This window comes from Crocodylus porosus, unplaced genomic scaffold, assembly GCF_001723895.1.
Source record: "Crocodylus porosus isolate Cpor-Errol unplaced genomic scaffold, CroPor_comp1, whole genome shotgun sequence".
Taxonomy (NCBI): domain Eukaryota; kingdom Metazoa; phylum Chordata; order Crocodylia; family Crocodylidae; genus Crocodylus; species Crocodylus porosus.
The window spans coordinates 15,500,955-15,521,688 of NW_017728947.1; the positions used below are offsets into that span (position 1 = coordinate 15,500,955).

General features: G+C 41.3%; 1 protein-coding gene across 3 annotated transcripts in view; it reads right to left on the reverse strand.

Annotated features, from left to right (window-relative positions):
- MRVI1 (murine retrovirus integration site 1 homolog) overlaps positions 1 to 20,734 on the reverse strand; it is a 227,680-nt gene that overhangs the window by 78,441 nt on the left and 128,505 nt on the right. For 2 of the 3 annotated variants that reach the window (XM_019551457.1, XM_019551456.1), the window contains exon 7: positions 5,338 to 5,440. In XM_019551457.1, coding sequence (XP_019407002.1) covers positions 5,338 to 5,440 — 103 coding nt within the window. Of the gene's footprint in view, positions 1 to 5,337; positions 5,441 to 20,734 lie in introns of those variants that run through there. The other variant, XM_019551458.1, reaches the window with a different exon arrangement.

Sequence of the window (20,734 nt, forward strand, 5' to 3'; positions counted from 1 at the left end):
GCCGGGGGCGGTTAGAACATCCCTCCCTTCCCTTCCAAAGTGATGAACTGGAGGGTGTGGGGGTGTCACCAGGCCTCAGCAGGACGCTCGCACTCCCTTTGATAACAGAGTATTTATCAGCTCTGTTATCAGCATTTAGAACCCCATCAGAAAACAAAGCTTCTCTCATTAGTTCAAGCTCATCTTAAACAGCTTTTTCCAAAGGAAGGAACAGAGGGACATTATGAGCTGACCTGTTGATTAGCTCTGAAAACCATAAGCCTAAACAGTTCTGTCTCCCACAGCACAGACTGTAGCCAGCACATGGTCTGCTAGCTAATGTGGAGAGGTGTTTGTGTATGGCAGAGGGGAGGGGGAAATCCCTGCTTAGCGGGGAGTAAGGGGAGGCGGGGAGTAGGAGGAAGCCAGGCAGATTCCTGTGTTCTCTGCCAAAGCTGCAATCAGGGAGCAGAGGGGAAGGGTCAGTTCTGCTGTGGAGCAGAGAGCCCTGCCCAGCCCAGAGAGCATGCCAGTATGCTGGGGGAGTCTGGTTTAAATTAAACCAGCAAGGGGTCTGGGACAGACATTGCATAAAACAGTTTGACCCAAATCAGTTAAGTCTGATACTACATTCAACCAGGTCTATCTCAAACCATTGTCAGCCATTTTCGAACTGGTTTATGTGCAATGAACATCTGTTCTGTTACAGATTTAAGCCAGTTTCTGTTCACTTAAACCGGTTTATGTGTAATGTCTGTCCCTAGCCTTGATGTCTAAAATTGGGTCCTGAAAATTGAGGTGTATCAGATTATATAATACTTTAAAAACAGTTGAGCTTCACCTGTATTTATCCATTTCCATTTATCCATTATCCATGTTCCAGGAAATAGGGGAGGTTAATACCTACTTGACAATGACACTACAAGAAATAATGAGTTAGTTTGAAAAGCAGTTTGAGGATTAGTTTGAAAAGCAGCTTGAGGAACAGACCTATATGTGGTACTATTCATGGTATAGCATACTCACAATGTATTAAAAGACTTACTGTGACCCCTGCTGGACAGTTTGGGAACAGAATTTAAAAAGCTGATTTACTAGTTATCTAGGATTTTTGGTAATTTGAAATTGCAGGGCCTCAGATATCAGTCCTGTTTCAAAGGGACTCCCCTGGATTAAATGCAGTATACTATATCACCTTACCACAAAAGCAAATGAATGCTATTGTACTCAGAAGAGGTATGAGTTCCAATCTGACATCAGTACAGGGAATATATTTTTCTACAGCTAAATTTACACAACTCACCAAGTGAGCTACATTTGTTACTTTTTAAAGCACTGTTTATGTTCCTATTAAATTAGTATAGGCCTAACAATTGCTTGGTGTTTTTCTTTTCCTTCAAGTAGGACAGATTTAGCATTCATACCAACTACATTTTTATTGATCCTTTCACCAAGAGACTGTCTACCAAAAAGCAATAACTTGTTGGTAAACTAATTCAAGAGCCTTCATTTCCCAGTTTAAATTTTCAACCAGAAATTGGACAAAGTTTTGCATGTACTAGGAAGGTTTTTGCATTTATCGTTTTCTCTTGTGCTTACTTTTTTCTCCTCTGCTACCAACAGCTTTTCAACTCTGATAAAAATTAGAAACAAATGACTGCTTGAATACACTAACTCTTTCATTGGGAGTATCACTTTAACAGGGTGCAGGAATTCTGTGAAAGTAGTAATTCAACTGTGAAAACAAAAAAATCATGATATTTTACATTCCTACGTAAAATTAACTTTCTTCACAAATGGGTGTCTTAATTAACAAAATCAGTCAAAATGATCAAATATTTATGCCTCAACTCTTTCTGAAGATATTTAGTACACTTCAAGGGTGAAATTCTGGCTCTACTGAAGTTGACAGAAAACTTAACATTTAGGCCAAATATTATGGTTGCAAATGTTGTTGTTTTTTCCACAACAGAAGGAATGGAGGTATCTAATGCTTATTAGGGCAAAGTCTTTCAAATGTATCTTTGACATAACACATTATATACTTGCACAGACTTGCAGAAATATTATAGATATTATTAACACAGACACACAGTTTATACAGGCATCAGTTTAAGTCATTTGAATATGTTTCAACTATTAAGTGATTTTTAAATATCACAGAATATTTACCATAATATATAAAAAAAGAAGATAAAACATAGAACCTAGCTAGCTCAATGGACTATAGCAACTCACTGGGTGCATCTAGATGTGCACATTTACTATGCAGCAACTGAAATTACAGTGCAGTACAGGCACACTTCTACATGTGTGCAGTAAATATGATGACTTATGCTGACTTGAACATAAGTTTGATACGTGCATCATGCATGATGCAGGTACCAGATTTACACCTAATTAGTTACTGTACAGAAATGCATGTATAGATGTGTTATTGTGCAGTAACACTGTATGTGTGGACTGACTTGGAACTAACTTTAGTCCCAAGTCAGTCCATACATAGTATGTAGACATTGACCTATTCTCACTTACTGCTCAGTAATTTAGTGTGCAGTAAATTTAAGATGGCATAAATGCATGTGTAGACATGCCCACTTTTTATTTTTGTGCTCACAGGACGTAATGGAAGCATGTGATCTGAGCAAGCCCTCAATTTTGTGAATATTTTGGATCGAAAACATAGTTCTGCAGCTTGAGCTTACAATTAGCCAAAAGAAGTATTCAGTTCTTACTTCTGTCACAAGTGAATATTAATTTACTTGTTTTATCTAATCCCCAGTAGTCATAGAAACATCATATAAATTTGGCGTGCTTAACTGTGTCTACTCAAGAGTATCCTGGGACCAAATTATTAGGAATGCTGTAGGTCAGGAGAAGGGTATTTTTGCAAAGCTGTGAGTGAAATCTTTCATATTTCTAGAGGTTAACATGAAAGATTCTACTCACAGCTTTGCAAAAGCCATTATACCTAATTGTCAGTCCCTTATACAGGTGAACACCTACTTTACACAAAATTAGTAGCTAAAATGATAGAGACACATTGCAGCAAGTAAAAACCATTGAGTAGATCAAGTTCAGTCCGTTTTTTAGATTTAAAAAACAAGACTTGTATAAGACATGGAGGAACAAATTCCAAGTTGTGGCTCATAGGAGGTGCAGAAAATAAAACATAGACACATAGACAGGATAAAGGTCATTTGCACAGCAATCCATTTTGTGCTGACTAGGGAAAGATTCAACCTCTGACAAACTACAGCTTTACTTTGGTTTCCTAAGACAGCCAGGAGCAACTCAGAATCTCCGTGGTGCTAAGCATTATAGAAATTCCCTATTTTGACTCAGCTTTATCACCTCTGGTATCCAACCCATCTGTATATAGTTATATATACCAGGGACTATGTATATAAGGGACTACACGGTGATGAAGGTGCAGCATGGGCCTGTACATAGTTACTTCCATATGAGAGGTATTTTCTCTTGACCAGATCTGGTGGATTTATGAGTCTGGATTTGGCCTGAATTTTCTGGTCTGCTGCATAAACAATACATACTGTCTTTAGATTAGCTGCTTATAACCTGTGGAAAATTCCTACTGTGGAAACAGAGGAAATGGGGATGCTTTGCCACCTTCTGGACCAGTAACCCACTTATGATGTAACAGGGCATGTTGAGATGTTGGGGCAGAACAGGGGGAAAGGATGAGGATGAAGCAGATCTCTCCATCACACCAGATAAACTACAGCAACCTTATATAATATAAAATTAGGACAGTCCTACTGTCAGCCAGACAGATGCAACCAGACTTGCAGTTTCTCAAGCATAGACTGGAGGGAGGGAAAACTCAAGACCAATGCAAAGGAACAGAAGGTCATTAACAATGCAGTACAGCAAACATGAAGGGATCTGATTTGTTCTCTCACGGATAACCTGCATGAAGGAAGGGAGTATAAAAACACCTCTAGCAGATCTTTAAGTTTTACCTCTATACTCTCCTCATGGGGAAGTTTCTTTTTGCTTGTCATTCTGGAATGGAGGGAGAAGCTGGGTACAGCCTTTGAAACCCACTAGAGCTCAAAGCCTCCACATATACGTAATATTAAAAGCCCCATAGAATGCTGAGTTATAGTGCAGAGAACACAATGATCATTGACGTGACCTAGGCTTCCCTTGCTGGCAAGACAACTTTTGGATTCATGCTGCCAATAGTTCAGTATTGCCAGTTTTAGCTCCCCCTTCCCCTACTCCTCCCCAAGCAGTGCAAGAACGAGGGAGTACTCGCTTTAGAGGAGGAGGGAAAGTTAACTTAAATAGTAGAAATATAAACATGCAAGAGAATAAGGTGCCAACTGAATCATCACTGGAGACAGCCAAGGAGAGACAAGATAACCATCTATGGTTAGGGAAGAACAAAGTTAGTTTGCCATGCTGCATGGGAATGGGGATGCACTATGGGTCTGATCATTGAAGTCAGTGGAGGTCTATCTACCTCAGTTGGCATGGATCAGGCCCTGTATGACCTACTTCTAGTATTTTGTCAAAATTTAATGTGGTCTTTTTATTTCATGTGGTCTTTTTTATTTTATTTTAATTTTTTATTTAATGTGTTTTTTTTAATCAAAACCAATGATCCAGAATACAATTTTGAAATTAGTCCATTAGCAATAGCAAAGGCTTTAAAAAAAAAATCACCATTTGCAGCTAGTATGCATCTATTTAGAGGTTTTTAACTTGGGTACCATAGATGTAGGGTAAAAGGCTAAAATACGCATTTGGATGAGTGGTATAGGTTGTAGTCATGTTGGTCTAAGGACATAGGCAGACAAGGTTCTTTGGGTAAATCTGATATCTTTTATTAGACCAACTCAAATAGCATGGCTACAACCTATACCCCTGGGCAAAGAAGAATTTTTTCCATCTATTTGAGTTGGTCTAATAAAAGATATCAGATTTACCCAAAGAATCTTGTTTGTCATTTGGATGAGCCCTTCACAGAGTACAAAAAAGATTTAACAAACAAAACAAGAAAACCACCCTATTCACCAAATTCTACTTATTCCCACATTCAGAGGATAAATACGTTTGGTTTAGTTCTAGTCTGTTGTTGTCAATTCATGCTTAAAATAGGTAAAAATGGATCCCCTCAGGGTTCAATTTTGTTGTCAGATATAGATCAGTGGATACAGAAATCTTTCTTCTAGTGCTGGGTAGCTTAGAATACAATCTCCAGGAAATGGTGATCTAGGAGCTCCTTTCCATAAAAGGAAAAAGTATTTAGAAATGCTTGGCTTTCGAACTGTTCTCTCTGCAACTCATTTTGCCATAGTACAGAAAGAGGAGTATAATCAGTGAACTTACCCTCTCTGTCTGAGTCAGAGCTGAATACTGTGTTAGCAAGGGCTTAGAATAAAGGTGCTTTACTCCATCTCCGCTGCTAGTTTGACAGGTGACCTCAAATGCTCTGTCAAATCACAGCAAATACATAAGAAAAGAGCAGAAACATAAACAAACCATTTAGACATTGTTTTAAGATTCCCTGGCTCATATGCTGCCTCCAGTCAAGGCAACTAGCGCTCATTGCCAGTAATGGCAGTTCCACACTCACTAAAAACAGCACAGTGGCCTCTGAACTAAATAATTGTAAGCTGCTGCTTATGGCTTGATTTACAACACTACAAAATGCCTGCAAAATAGGTATAAAATGCATATAATCAGAAGGAAAGCCTTCCCTATTTCCTTCGTGCAGATGTACAAAAGTCACAAAGAACATGGCATTTGTGACTTGGCCCTTTGACCTTAAGCCACTTTATTTTATTCAATCATAATCAAAGACAGAAACATAACTTTCCTGCTCATTTCTTTTTGCTTGTCAATCATAAATCACAATTTACTAATTATAACACTTAACCCACGAAGACTAGCATTTTAAATCTTAAAAATAAAGAATATAAAAATACAGATGGGACACAGACATCTGAAAGAAAGTGGTTAGAAAGTTTCTCTCACTATGGATTTTCAAGGCAGATAGAACAGAAATATGAAATGAAAATAGCTCTAGAAAAGCTGTCTCATTTTCATTCCTTCATAACAAATTAAATTATATATGTAAGGAAAAAGATTTCTTTACTGGTTTGTCACAAGAATAAAATAAACGGGACTGCTATTTACTGCATACAATTTCTTTTAAAAATGAAGAACTTCGTTTTTCAATTACATTAGGAATTACATGTTTAAGCTATTCAAAAACTGCTTTAAATATCATTCATCTATACACAGTTTGCAGCCCCACAGGCTATGTAACACAACCTACACAACCTTAATCAGAAATAAAGTTCAGTAAAAAAAATCTTCCCTCATTAATGTCCAATCAACTACAGTAGATGGAACCAGTAAGTTTTGTCTGCACATAATGCATTTTGCTCATTCACAAATTACTGAACAATACTATTCCAGGCTGTGCAGACTGTATAAAGGTAGAAAGCTGAGGTCACATAACAAGGAATAACGGCCATAAGTTGTTGGAGAGTAGGTTTAGATTAGACATCTGTAAGAACTACTTCACGGTCAGGGCAGCTAGGATTTGGAACCAATTTCCAAGGGAAGTGGTGCTGGCTCCTACCCTGGGGGTCTTTAAGAGGAGGATTGATGCCTACCTGGCTGGAGTCATTTGAGCCCGGTTTTTCTCCTGCCCAAGCAGGGGGTCGGACTTGAAGATCTACAAGGTCCTTTCCGACCCTACTTCTATGATTCTATGACATTAGATTCTTAGTCACATTGGATTTGATCTTGTAAGGCCTGAGGGTTCTCAAATCCCTGTGAATTAATAATCATTTAGGATGTTTGGAATCCTTAGGACCCTAAGTGAAATGCAAAAGAATTGTGCTACAGTAATGTTTAATATGGAACACTTCTACATAGGTGGCCTCTTTGTATTCTTGTACCTCCTCGTCCCCAACAAAGACATGAAAGTACAACTCTAAAATGTATACTGGAACCCAAAAAAGATGACTACTGAAGAAACAACCAGAATAGAGCAAAAATGGAGATCCAACAGCTTCTAGGAGGCCCAAAAGTCTGCTAGAATCACTATAAAACTGAGTGGATAACAGGTCTTTTTCAACATCAGTTGCTTGTCACTCACATGATTAACATTACAAAATAACACTCTAGGAGGAAATACTTGCTTTTGTAATTTCAATTTTCCATGCAGCCCAAGAACAACAACGACTCAATACTACTTTATTTACTCCATTCCAAGATGAGGGGTTTTTCTCACTTAACATGGGGGTAACCCTTCACCTTGAAATTGAGTACAAAGAGGTGTGGCACAGGCAGATGTTTCAGCTGCAGCTCTGGTCATGACCCTGACTCCAACTCTGACTCAGGTGCAGAATCAGGGCTGCAGCTACTGCCTGCCCTTTACCATCTCTGCCCCACCCCCTTTACCTTCTTGCAGTCTAGGGTACCCCACCCACTCATTCCCTAGTGGATGGGTGGAGACTATGGGGTGGGGAGATGGGGGAATGGACAGTGGGAGGCCCGAGGCTTCTGGGGGGGAGGCAGATGGCAGGGGCAGAGACAGTGGAGGGAAGGCAAGCACCGTGGGGGAGGCAAGCTGGGGGATCAAGTGGTGAGGGGGACAAGTGGCAGGGGGTAAAAAGTGGCATGGGAAGGAGAAGGGGTCAAGCTCTAATTCTTGGAAGGTCATTTTAAACCCCCTCTTCACCCCCCCCCCCCACACTGGGGAAAGCAGTGTATTGGGGCATGCAGTTGGGGGAGCAGGCAGTAGGGGGCAAGGGGCAGGGAGCAAGCCCCTTGACCTCCATCATCTCCCCCATCATCAGCTCTCCCACTGTCTGGCCCCACTGCTCCCTCTTTTGCCTGCCCCTCTGCAGCTGTGAGGGGTGTGGGGGGGAAGATGGATTTAAGACAACCCTCCAATAATTAGATTCTAGACATGAAAAATTATAATAAATTTATAAACTGTCCATGTCTAGAAACTAATTACTGAGGGATCATCTTAAATTCAGAGTCATCTTGGATTTGAATAAATATGGTATTTAATAATCTTATAAAATTAATAGGTTCAATTCCAGGAGATAGTCCTGGAGATAGTCATGTTTTTCTACCTCAGCAGAAATTAGAATATGCTATCTTTTTTCATACACTAAAAACACAGTAAGTAGCAATATTTTTTTTTATTATCCAAGCATCTAAAATACCAGTTGCTCAGATGAAGTCAGGACAACCTCTGCTGATAGGAAACATTTGTAGATCTAGGACTTTGTGGGGAGAGTAATAATATAAGCACAAACATTTAAAGAAAATTTAGCACCTGTGAAAAATTCTGGATTACCAGTGCTGGAAAAATATAGCCCTTTATTTATCTACAGAATGAATACAGCTGAGGATGGCAGAAGTTAAAACCTCTTGCAATATTCTCCAGTATACCTCCATTTTGATTTGGAGAGACTTCTCTAGTTGTATTCCCTCACCAGTTATCACCTCTGCTGATATTACCAACCAAAAAACAACTAGAAAAAATGCAGTGATATTCTGTAATGTGTCCAGTATCAACTAGATCAACTCCAACACTGGTCACTTGGCCACTGACATGGAATTTCAGAGATGGCTAATGTAGTAAGGTACCCTACCTATTACATTTCAGTATCACAAACTTCTTCTGAAATAATGTTTAACATTCAAAGTCAATGAGAGATGCATGCCTAGCTTCCTTAATCATACCCTTAATCTTTTTCCCTTACCAAATGCCTTTTTTTTTTAACACATATCTGTTATATATATGCCCATGTGAATATTGTTACTTCTGTTTAAGTTTAGGTTTATTTATGTAATATTAAAGCATCTTAGAATTTGTCCCATAATAATCTGTGTAAAGATAACAGATTACATCCACATTAAAAAATTCAACTGGCAAACACAATTTAAAGAGATATTAGAATTGGTGGGGAATGTTCTTTGTTCATTAAAATTTTAGAATATTGTGCCTAGGAAAATGGATGGCATTTTCTTTTAGTAATGCCTCCGGAAGAATTCAGGGCACCTTTTTCTTTTAGGCAGTAAGGAATTAATAATGCCAAACTTGATCTTTTTCTGAATGACTCAGAAATCTTAGAAGCAAAGTTTTCTGTTTTCAGTTTTTTGTCCTATTTACTAGCAATCTGAAGAATTCAATAAGATTAGGCTACTACCCACATCAATGATATAACCCTTCACAAAGGAATGGCCGTAGACATTTTGTGTACCTTCTACATAAAACTTCTGTTATAGCAATCTGCTACAATGGCATTCTTATTCATTCTGACAATTCATAACAAAGACTAATAATATAATTTTATCTGGTTAAAAAAAAGTGTATCAAAACCCTAGGTCCAATCATACAGTCATTATTCAGGGCCTGATCACACTATTTCATGAGAAAATCGACTAGGGGATAATTATAGGAAAGGAAGCTTTTGTAAGGTTCTTGTGGTTGAGGTTTATCCCTAATTATGTCGCATTATGAAAGATTCAGCATTTGTGCCTTCACCATTCCTGAGGGGACCAACAGCCAGTCCAGTGGATTCAAGGGGACTGGTGGTGTATTCCGGTGTTTCCACAATGACCCTGGGTCCCAATGGCCCTTTACTCCCCAATACTTGGCTGCAGCATGGTCAACACTTGCATCATTTCCCAACAGGTAACTGTTCCCAAGACCTCACTTATGATGTGATTCCTAGGCTGGAGGGTGTTTAGAAGCTGTAAATGTTCTGCTGAAAGGTGAAAATGGGAATGTTGCTGTCGAGCCAAGCAGGCACCTTTTCCACACAGAAAATGGAAATCCTCAGATGCATTACAAAGCCCTCCATTTTTTACTTAGAATTTATTCAAACGAAATACTCTCTACATTCAAAGTTTGTCTAGGAATGGATTATGTAAAATCTGAATATGGATTTAGGATTTGGGTTACCATATCTGAACTACCTTATAAGCAATTTGAAGACTAGCACTCCCCCACTGCCCAATTAGGTACTATTCCATAGATTGTTCAGACGTATCTCCTAATTTTCTTCCTTTAAATTCCAGTCTATTATTCCTAATCAGATCTCCTGGTATAATTTTCAACAATTGTTCTCCCTGCTTTGTGCAATGCCCTCCTAATCCCTGCAGAGGGTTTATGTACTGCTGAGCTCTTCTATCCTTTTCTTGTGACAATTAATTCATTTTTGCTTATTTTGCCTGGTATTTTTTTTTCCTCTTTCAAACCTTAAATTACTTTGCTTTTTCCTAGTTTAGTCATTCTAATCTAAGAAATAAATCTTAGAACAACAGCATTTATCAAACCAATCTTTTGGAACATCAGGATACTTTGAAATATATCAATATATTTGCTGGACATAATTGGTATGTACAGTATTAAGGAAGGGAGAGTCTGTGAGCCAAAGAGCATACTATATAAAAGCTAGACAGCTTAGTACACATAGCTTACCTGATGACCAGAAAGCAGTCAATTCTCAAAGCAGGATTGATGCCTGTTTCTCTGCTTGAAGATTTATTTTTGATAGGCCTTGACAAAGCACATTTTAAGTAGAATTTGAATGAGGAGTGGGTGGATATTTGGCATACAGAGTAGGGATTTCCAAACATAAAGAGCACTAGAGAAGAAAGTGTGAAGAGAAGAGTGGGAGAAGGGTACATCAGTGCCACTTGAGAGGGTGGCTTGGGAGGAATCTAGATTGAGATGAGAGCAGGAGAAAACCTACCTGATAAAAACAATTGGATGCAGTGAATAGACAGTGGTTGTGTGCACATATAAAACATAAAAAACCTCAAGAAGCTTGCGAAGGAGAAGTTTGTTGAAGAAATATTGATTGCTTCTCTTTCTATACAAAATATATGTTGCCTGGGAAAAGGACTAACACCAGTCTTTGCCCCCACTGCAGTGATCCAGAACAATTACATGAAAAACAAACATTATTAATACTCAAAAGAAATGAGATACTGGGCTAATTTCTTTCACATACAACTCTCCTATAGGTCACCTTTACCTGAAAAGAGAGGTATTGTATTGCTTGACTGTATGAGAAGGGTACAGCAATCAAGCAATTAAGAATCATATTATTCAGTCTGCTTTCAGTATTATAAGGGATAGATGATTCCTTTTGCAAAACCATATACTTATCTATAGGTTATGAAAATGATTTTTACCATCACTCCAGTGATTTTCACCATTACTCCAGTGGCCTTTTCTCTCCCATAGGATGCAATAAGAGATGTCAATTTCAAAGGTCACTGAATTTCTACATCAGGGCTGTCTAATTTCTTAATGTCTGGGGACTTGCACACTGTAGGGGCTGTACCAGCAGGAGGCCACATGCTGCCAGGACCATGGTCCCCTCTCACCTCCCTGGCTGCAAGTTCCTCTGCCACCATGCAGGCAGGAAGTTCCCCCGCAGCACTGCCTTGTGTGCATGGGCAAGTGATTCCCCACCCCTTACTTCTGTACCCTGCAGGCAGGCAGGGAGCCCCACTTACTGCTAAACTGTGCAGGTGGGCACCCCCTATATCATCTTGGCTGTGGACTCCCCCACTCCACCATGCTGCAGGCTCTCTGCATTGCATGCTGCACTGAGTCATGCTGCCCTACCTTGCCTTATCCCTTGGGACAGGGACAGGAAGTGAAAACCAGAGCAATGAGGGATAGCCTGGAGGCCCTGGCTGCTGCAGCAGCCAGAATGAGGGGAGTGGTGGCCAAGGAGATTCTGGGGCCTGCAGATTAAACCCTTGTGGGCTGCATGCCACCTGCAGGCTGCCAGTTAGCTCTGTTATACATGAATAAACCTACTTTTGTGCCAACACCCTTTTGCTCTAAGCCACATTGTGCCAGACACTGTATAGTGACATGAAAAAGATAATCCTTTCACCAGAGAGCTTGTAGGCAAGGGGTGGCCACGTTGTGGCTCATGAGTTGCATAAGGGAAATATAGTAGAATGGAGACTCTGAAGGATGTAATTTAACACACAGTCTGTATTTCAAATCAAGTGCCAATGACAGTTATTTATTCTGGTCTATCATGCAGGTTGTACTGGGCAGCTGAGAATATGTAATACTTTGGAATGGCAAATTGATTATCTTTTTGGCTTAGGTAAAGGAAGAAACTGACATTTCCTTTGGTAAAAAAATCCCAAGTCCTCTGATCTCACTTCACTCCTTTTTGGGAATCAGCTAAAGCTGTGCTACAAGAAGAGATATAATTTCAAACGCATTATTAAAAAAAAATCATGTAACCACCACCAGAGCTGGAAAACAAATTATATAATTTGGAAAAAAAATATTAGCAATGTCCTAACTTGGAAACTTAAAATAAGTTCAAGGCAACTAGGGCAGAACACAATTGCTTAGTGACCCACGAGGCTAAACACAGCCCGTTCTTATTCAAGCAAAAAGTCTTCCAAATGGAGAAATAAATGAAGCAAATGTATTTCTATTCTTTTTAAAAATGGTGCTCACTGAGAGCCATCCTGTTGATTAACCCTGCAACAAGTAGGTTACTCTGCAATTCCAAAAGGTATCTGCAGTCTTTCAAACAGACACAAATTATATTCAACTCTAGGCATCTAAGCAAGTAGTAAATGTTGCTAACGACTGTATTCTCAGTGACAGAAGTAGAAGTAGAAAAACATCTTAGTAAGGTGCAAGGAGGTTACCTTCCATGGCTCAGATAGGCTTTCTGGGCTTTAGAAAGCCTATCAGATCAAACATCATCAACCACTGTATGACCTAATTGGCAGCTTAAAGGGATATTTTGTTCTGAAAAATGAATGCATAAATATAACACCCTTACTCAGCAGATCTGAACACTATGCATACTATAATCATGTCTGCTTACTGTAGTGACAAAAAATATTTGTATCTATTTATTTTATTAGCAGAGCATAAACAATATAGGCACAGGAGTGTGAGCTGGTTTCTGCTTATGAAGCAAAAGAATTATGAAATAATTTCAGATGATATCTTACAGTGCTGCTCTACAATGGAAATTGACTAAGAATGGCATTTGTTTATCCAAGTGTTCTGCACCCTGTGTGTATTGAAAGTATATCCTGTTTATCTGACTGGCTACAATAACTTTATACTCTTACTACTGTTGGCAAAAGTTAGCCTTGCTGTTATAATTCCCAGTTAGAACAGAGACGTTCAATTTCTGATTGGTTGGGGGATGCACCCCACCTAGGCTGCGGGTCCCTAGGCCACATGTATTAGCACCCCCAACAGTACACCTCCATCACATAGGAAACACAATCCCCCCAACACATGGGAAGCAAGATCCCTGGGCTCCCACAGGCCATGTTGTGCCACCCCTGGGGGCAGAGGAAGAAGCTGGAGAACCCAGTAGCAATAACAGCAGAAGTGGTGGGGGAAAGCAGCAGCCAAGCAGGAGCCCAGGTACTAGGTGTCAAACTCTCATGGGCTGTAAGTGGCCTGTGGCCACCAGTTGGACAGCTCTGAGTTAGAACATCAATAATGCTCCTTGATCCAGAAAGAACCTAACTTTCCTTCTAGACTCCAGGTGGAATTTGTAAGCCTACGCAAAACCAACATTTGTAGGCCTAAGCAAAAACCATTTGTAGAAAACCAAAAATGAACCACGATCACAAAAAAACTATGACATTATATACTTATTTGTAATACTCTGATTTGCAGGGGTCTTAGATTGAATATAATGGTAAAATTCAGCACAGTAGAGGGCTTTTGTTTTAAAATCTCATTTAAAAATAATTTACAGTTTATTACAAATGGATAAACTACAAAGTACCTGATAACTTTCTTTGGGGGCCTCCCTAGCACAGTTGCAGTTTAGGTCTCTTTTGTCAAGGTAATAGCTACACTCCTTTGGCATATACAGTTTTACCTTCAGAAGCAAACTCCCACCTGTTTTTGTTTTTGCTTACTACAATGGCAGAATGAACCAAGGATATTCACTAACTTCATTGTTATTCAAAATGGGCCACATCTGATAGTCTTTTAACTCATGCACTGATTCAGTGTGGGAGCATCTACATGTGCACTTTAATGCACAGTAGCTTATTTTACCGTGCACTAAAAGCGCCACTTAAAAAAACGTGCTATTGCACTAATACTCAGTAAGATAGGCTACTGTGCATTACGCGTCACTTTAAAAATGTGTGCTTTTGGTACTGCATATGAGGGCAACCTAATGCATATTTATTTAGTACCTCACATTGGAGGTACTAAATTTAATGCGCCTTAGGAAAAACACATTAATGCATGTGTAGATGTGCCCTGTAAGACTGCTTTTGCTCCCAACACAAGACAATGGAAAAACTCCATAAATTAATAAACTAATGTGATAAAACAAAAGTTTTGCAAATACACTTTCTCCTGCTTTACACAGCTATCCATCTTTTATTTTGGGTAAGGTCAATCCTACCTATTGACAGCCAGAATCTCAGACATATTTAATAGATATTTTGAAATACCTTTTGTTTCACTCTTACCTAGCTTTACTCGCATAAGGGAAAGAAGCAGTTCAGATAAGGAAATAACTAAGGGGCTGTTTGTTATCAAAAATATTTTTCTAAAAGGTTGCATTGTGAGAAGGCAGCTCACCTACTGCATTAACTGGACTATTTCATCTTTTATTTACATGCTTATACTCCTTTATTTCCAAAGCAAAAAAAATGCAAACAAGCCCCACAATACCATTTTGCTCATAGGAAATATATGAAATGTGATTAAAAAACTTGCTTGTGGCCTTTGTAAAAGAGGGTGGAGGGAGGCCCCCAAAGAAAGTTATCAGGCACTTTGTAGTTCATCCATTTGTAATAAACTGTAAATTATTTTTTAAATGGGATTTTAAAAGAAAAGCCCGCTGCCATCTATGGACAGGAAGACCATCATGTTTCTTTTGTGTCTGGCCAAAAAGTTCAGTACAAATCTCACTATCAAGATAGCAATGGTTTGGCTAACTCTCAAGAGCTTATATATAATTTTCTGATATTGTGCTGGATTATTTAGAGCTGGATTTCTGTTTCAAAGAGACTTGGCTAAAAACTGTGGTAACAAGACAACATTTCAACATAAAACAATAAAAGTTATTTGATGTGAAATATAGATGTGATCCTACGTGGGCCAACAACATTCCACTGCCCCACTAGAAAAAGTCAGTAAATATCAGGATAAAATATATCATCCCCACTCTATACATCAGTTATGTCAGCTGAAGAATTCTTCCATGAAAGAGCCATGACATAGCAGCTGCTTTAAACCCAAAGACTTCAAATGGCATCTGATGAAGCAGGCTGTTGCTACAATAGGTTATGCCTCTGTACTAGTTAGTCTTTTACTGTGGACCACTCTACTTCAATTTCTGCTAGACTGAGTAGTACACATTTGAACAGTTTGGTAGGGTGGTCCACAAAGTAGTAACAGATTTGTTACAGTCTCACATATAGAAAAGAAGGACAGTGATTTGTGCTGGTAGAGGTTACCCTTGTTTGAAATGGGAGGAACCTCTATCAGTGCAGGTTGTGGCTTTCCTTGCCTACTTTTGAATATGCATTGATGCAACTACATCTTTGGCTGAAATCTGAACAAATTCCTAATACAGGAAAAACCACAAACTGAAAGAAGGAGGTCACTAGGGAAAGAACCTCCAAAAGGGGAAGGAATGAAAAATATAAGGTGAAGATAAGGAAAAGGCTACAGTAAACCAAAATATTAGGTAAGTTAACTCCGCTTGCTACATGGTACCCAAACTGAGAAGTGGGCAATGCAGATTCAGGAAAAAAATTCTAAGCGCCTTTAGAATGAGTACAGGTAGAAAGAGGGAAAAGATTCAGCATACCGCTTTATCAGTTGGAAAAAAAGAGGAACAGAAGAGCTTTGCTGGTCTGTAGAAAGGTGAAGGCAGATAGAAAATAAAGTGTCTTTGAAAAGTCAGAATTCCTAGATATTGGTGAAGGACCAGATGTATTAAAAAAAGATTAAAGATAGCTATAAATATCAGGGTATATACACACATTACACTTAGAAGTTTGGGAGGTTAGATCAGATAAAAAAAAATGGCCACCCAATCTAACTCAGTGATTCCTCACTTCAATCCTCCTTTCTGGAAATTAATTGCAGAACAGTACAGACATTCCTGGGATCTGATGTACAATCACATGATTTACTTTAAGCTTGTAGATGCCAGTTTTACAGAACTTTGTGGGGGCTGGGAGCCCAATCTAAAGTAAGGGATGAGAAGAAGGGGTGGGATTGTGGGGGGGGGGTTGGCGGGATCAAAGAAGCTAGCAGGTCCATGGGGGGAGAAGTTGGTGGGTCTGCAGGGGGCTGGTGGGATCAGAGAAGTTAGTGGGTCCATGGCAGGACTTAAGAGGCTTGTGGGTCTGTGGAGGGGTTGGTGGGGTCCATAGGGCTAGCAGGTCCATGTGGGGGTTGCAGGATTGGGGAACTAATACGTCCACAGGCGGTTGTCCACCTGGGGGTCAAAGAGCTAAAAATAGCCTGACCTAACTAGGGATCTAAGCATAAGGTCTGTATGTGGGTCAACCAAGTTAGATTGGGCAGCCATTTTTTGTCTGATCTAACCTCCTGAACTTCTAAATGGTCAAGAGTAAATTGGATGCTTATTCAAGAGTAAATTGGATGCTTATCTTGCTGGGATCCTATGACCGCAGCTGACTTCCTGCCCTTTGGGCAGGGGGATGGACTCGATGATCTCCCGAGGTCCCTTCCAGCCCTAATGTCTATGAAATTTATGAAATCTATGAACTACTTCATTAGAATATGTAGGGGTGAATATTGCTAAAAAAAAAAAAAAAAAAAAAAGGCAGGGCTTGTACAGTTTCAATTATACTCCTTTGATGGAAAGAATCAAAATAGATTTAGAAAATTAGTCCAAATATGGCTAGGAAATTTCATGGTTAGGTAGAAACACAGCAGTTAAAATATCAAGCCACCCAACTTAGAAATTTGGTGTATTGGATAACACCAATTCACAGTAAGCACTGGGTAAAGATAGAGCTAACATACTGTCTAAGAGGCAAACTTAATATATTACCATGCATAAAGAAATCTTCCAGGGTTTAACCTGTAACTGTTACCCTTCAGCAGGGGCAGAGGAGTGAGGCTGATGACAGGACTCTGCTCCTGCTCCATGTAGCTGCATGATTCAGCCCTGGCTGAGTTGGTGCTAAGCACAGCTCCAAGGTGCCATTTCAGTGTCCCCCTGCCTCCATTCCAGTGTGAAAATCAGCTTCCTTGCTAACGACAGTTTTGGAGAACTAACCTGCAGGGGAAAGTTGGTGTTCATTTAAGAAACCAGCAGTTCATGAGCATTGTCCCTCCACTGACTCTGTTGCCTCCACCTTGGGCAACCAGGGCCCCTTCCAACAGGTCAGCTGAGCAGCAGATGGGAGAGGGGCAATGCTGATAACAGGCTCCACACTTGCTACATGTGCCTAGAGGGTCCAAGCATGGGTGATCTGGTGCCATGCCAGGTAAGACTGGAAAAATCTTTTTTTCTTTGTTCTGCTTTCCCAAAACAAGTTACATGCTTATTTAGGGGTTTATGGTATATGGGCATTTATACATGGGCTCTGGGAGTGGGGGGGCAGTACTTTAATTAGAGTGGCTCTGAGAACTGCCCTAATCATAGGGGGAGGGAGAAAATATTATTGGGGGGGGGGCTGAGCACACCGCCCCCTCAGCAGGTAAGTCTGTCATGGAGAAGGGGTGTGGTGGGGAGATTAATGCCCCCACAGCAAAGGAGAGAGTGGGCCAGAGGCAGGGGTGAATGGGGCCCTGGGGTGGGTCATGGGACATTCAGAGCCTGGGTGGCTTGTCCAGTGCTGTGCTTCCCATGTGCCTCAGGGGGGAGCTCCTGCCACTGTGCGTACCCTGGTGGAAGCACATGGGTCACATCACCCCTGGATTTGTAGGGTGGAGGCAGGCTGCTAGTGTGGGCTAAGATCTGTGCCCAACTGCCACCATCTCAGAAGCGGCACAACACCATGTACCTGCAGCTGCTGGGCTCGCAGAGGACATGGCACAGTCAGTCCACAGCAGACACATGGTGTCATGCCACTCCTGAGGCTGTGGCAGCATGGTGCAGAACCCAGCCTGCAGCGGTAGCCCTCCTCTGCTCCGTACACAAAAATGGGGGCACATGCCCTCCATGCCTCCACTGGGGTGTGTGCAGCAGCAGGAGCTAGACCATGCCTCTGGATGAGCTGCCTAGGCTCCAACCATCCCATGATCCACCCTGGCTCCGGGGCCCCATTCACCCCAGTCCCTGCCTCACTCCCTCCCTCACTGTAGGGGCCTCAGTCTGCTCCCCCGTGCCCCTTCCCATGACAGACTTAGCTGCTGTGGTGGGCACTTGCTGCTGAGCTCCTGCAGGCTCTGTCTGCATGTCTGTGTGCACCTCTACCCCTGCTGCTGCAGCCACCCAGAGCCCGCACCCAGGCTGCCCTGTGGCCCTCTGCACTACCACCACTGCTCTGTGTTTGTGAGGGCTAAGCCACCTTACCCCTCACCTTCTGCTGACTCTGGCTCTAATTAAAGCACCTGGAGGATCATATGCATCAGCATTCCCATGCTGAGCTTTAGTTAAAGAGCCCCTGCCACCATTTTTCAGCACAGGGACGCTGATTCAGGTGACACTGGATCCTGCTGAAGTGTGGTAATTACCATGCTCCAGCAGACTCGATTAATCAAGTCTGCTCTGACCTATTGGTTTTACAGCATTTTGGAACAGCCTCCCTGCACATGTATAGGTGCCCTATATAACCTGCAACTCTACCAGCATCTATGCCATTACCTCCAGTGCTCAGCTCCTGCTACACTGGACAGACAGGTGATTCCTACACGTAGGAATGATCAACAGTGATAATATAATCATAGAAACATAGAAAATTAGGGTTGGAAGGGACCTCAAGAGGTCATCTAGTCCAACCGCCTGCTCAAATCAGGACCATCCCATCCCCAACTAGATTATCCCAGCCAAAGTGTTGTTTAGCCATGTCTTAAAACCCTCCAAGGATGGACATATCACCACCTCTCTGGGTAACCTGTTCCATTTTTTTACTGCCCTCCTACTGAAAAAATTCTTCCCAAAATCTAACCTAAACTTCCCTTGCTGCAACATGATAGCATTGTTCCTTGTTCTACCATCTGCCACCACTGAGAACAGTCTAGCTCCATCCTCTTTTGAACCCCCACTTCAGGTAGTTGAAAGCTGCTATTAAATCCCCTGTCAGTCTTCTCTTCTCTAGACTAATAAGCCCAGTTCCCTCAGTCTGTCCCCATAAGTTATGTGCCTCAGTCCTGAACCATTTGTGTTGCCCTCTGTCGGGCTCTCTCCAATTTGTCCACATCCTTTTTGTAGTGGGAGGCCCAAAACTAAACAAAGTACTCCATATGTGGCCTCACCAGTGCTGAATAGAAGGGAATAATCACTTCCCTTGACCTGCTGGTAACACATCTACCAATGCAACCCAGTGTGCTGTTAGCCTGCTTGGCAACAAAGACACACTGTTGGCTCATATTCAGCTTATTGTCCATTGTCACCCCCAGGTCCTTTTCTTCAGAGCTGCTGCCCAGCCAGTCAGCCCCCAGCCTGTACTGGTGCATGGGATTGTTCCATCCCAAGTGCAGGACTTTGCACTTGTCCTTGCTGAACCTCATGAGATTCCTTTTGGCCCAATCCTCCAATTTGTCTAGGTCACTCTGAATCCTCACCCTACCCTTCAGCATATCTATTACTCATCCTTCTGCTTGGTGTTATTTGTAAACGTACTAAGGGTGCACTTTAGGCCATCTTCCAAGTCTCTGATAAAAACACTGAACAAAACTAGCCCCAGGACTGACCCATGGAGCACTCCACTTGAGTGCCAACTAGACATTGAGCCATTGATTACTACCCTCTGAGCCCAATGCTCCAGTCAGTTTTTTATCCACCTTACAATCCATTCATCCAGCCCTTACTTCCTTACTTGCCTGCAAAAATGTTGTGGGAGACTGTATCAATAGCCTTGCTAAAATCAAGGTACACCACATCCACTGGTTTCCCTGCAATCACAGAGCCAGTCACCCTATCATGGAAGGCAATCAGGTTGGTCAGGCATGACTTGCCCTTGGTGAATCCATGCTGACTGTTCCTAATCACATTTTTCTCCTTCAAATGCTTAGAAATGGATACCTTGAGGATCTTCTCCATGACTTTTCCAGGGACTGAGGTGAGTCTATAGTTCCCTGGATCCTCCCTTTTCCCTTTCTTAAATATGGGCACTATATTTGTCCTTTTCCAGTCACCTGGGACCTATCCTGATCACCATGAGTTTTCAAAGATGATGGCCAGTGGCTCTGCAATCACATCTGCCAACTTCCTCAGCACCCTTGAGTGCACCCCATCCAGCCCCATGGACTTGTACACATCCAACTTTTCTAAATACTTCTTAACCTTTTCTTTCACCACTGAGGGCTGCTTACATTCTCCCCAAACTGCGCTGCCTGGTGCAGTAGTCTGGGAGCTGACCTTGCCTGGTAAGACTGAGGCAAAATAGGCATTGAGCACTTCAGCCTTTTCTGCATCCTCTGTCATAAGGTTGCCTCCCACATTCACTGAGGGACTCACACTTTCCCTGATCCTTCTCTTGCTACTGACATATGTGTAGAAACCCTTCTTTTTACCCTTCATATCTCTCAGCAGCTGCAGCTCCAATTGTG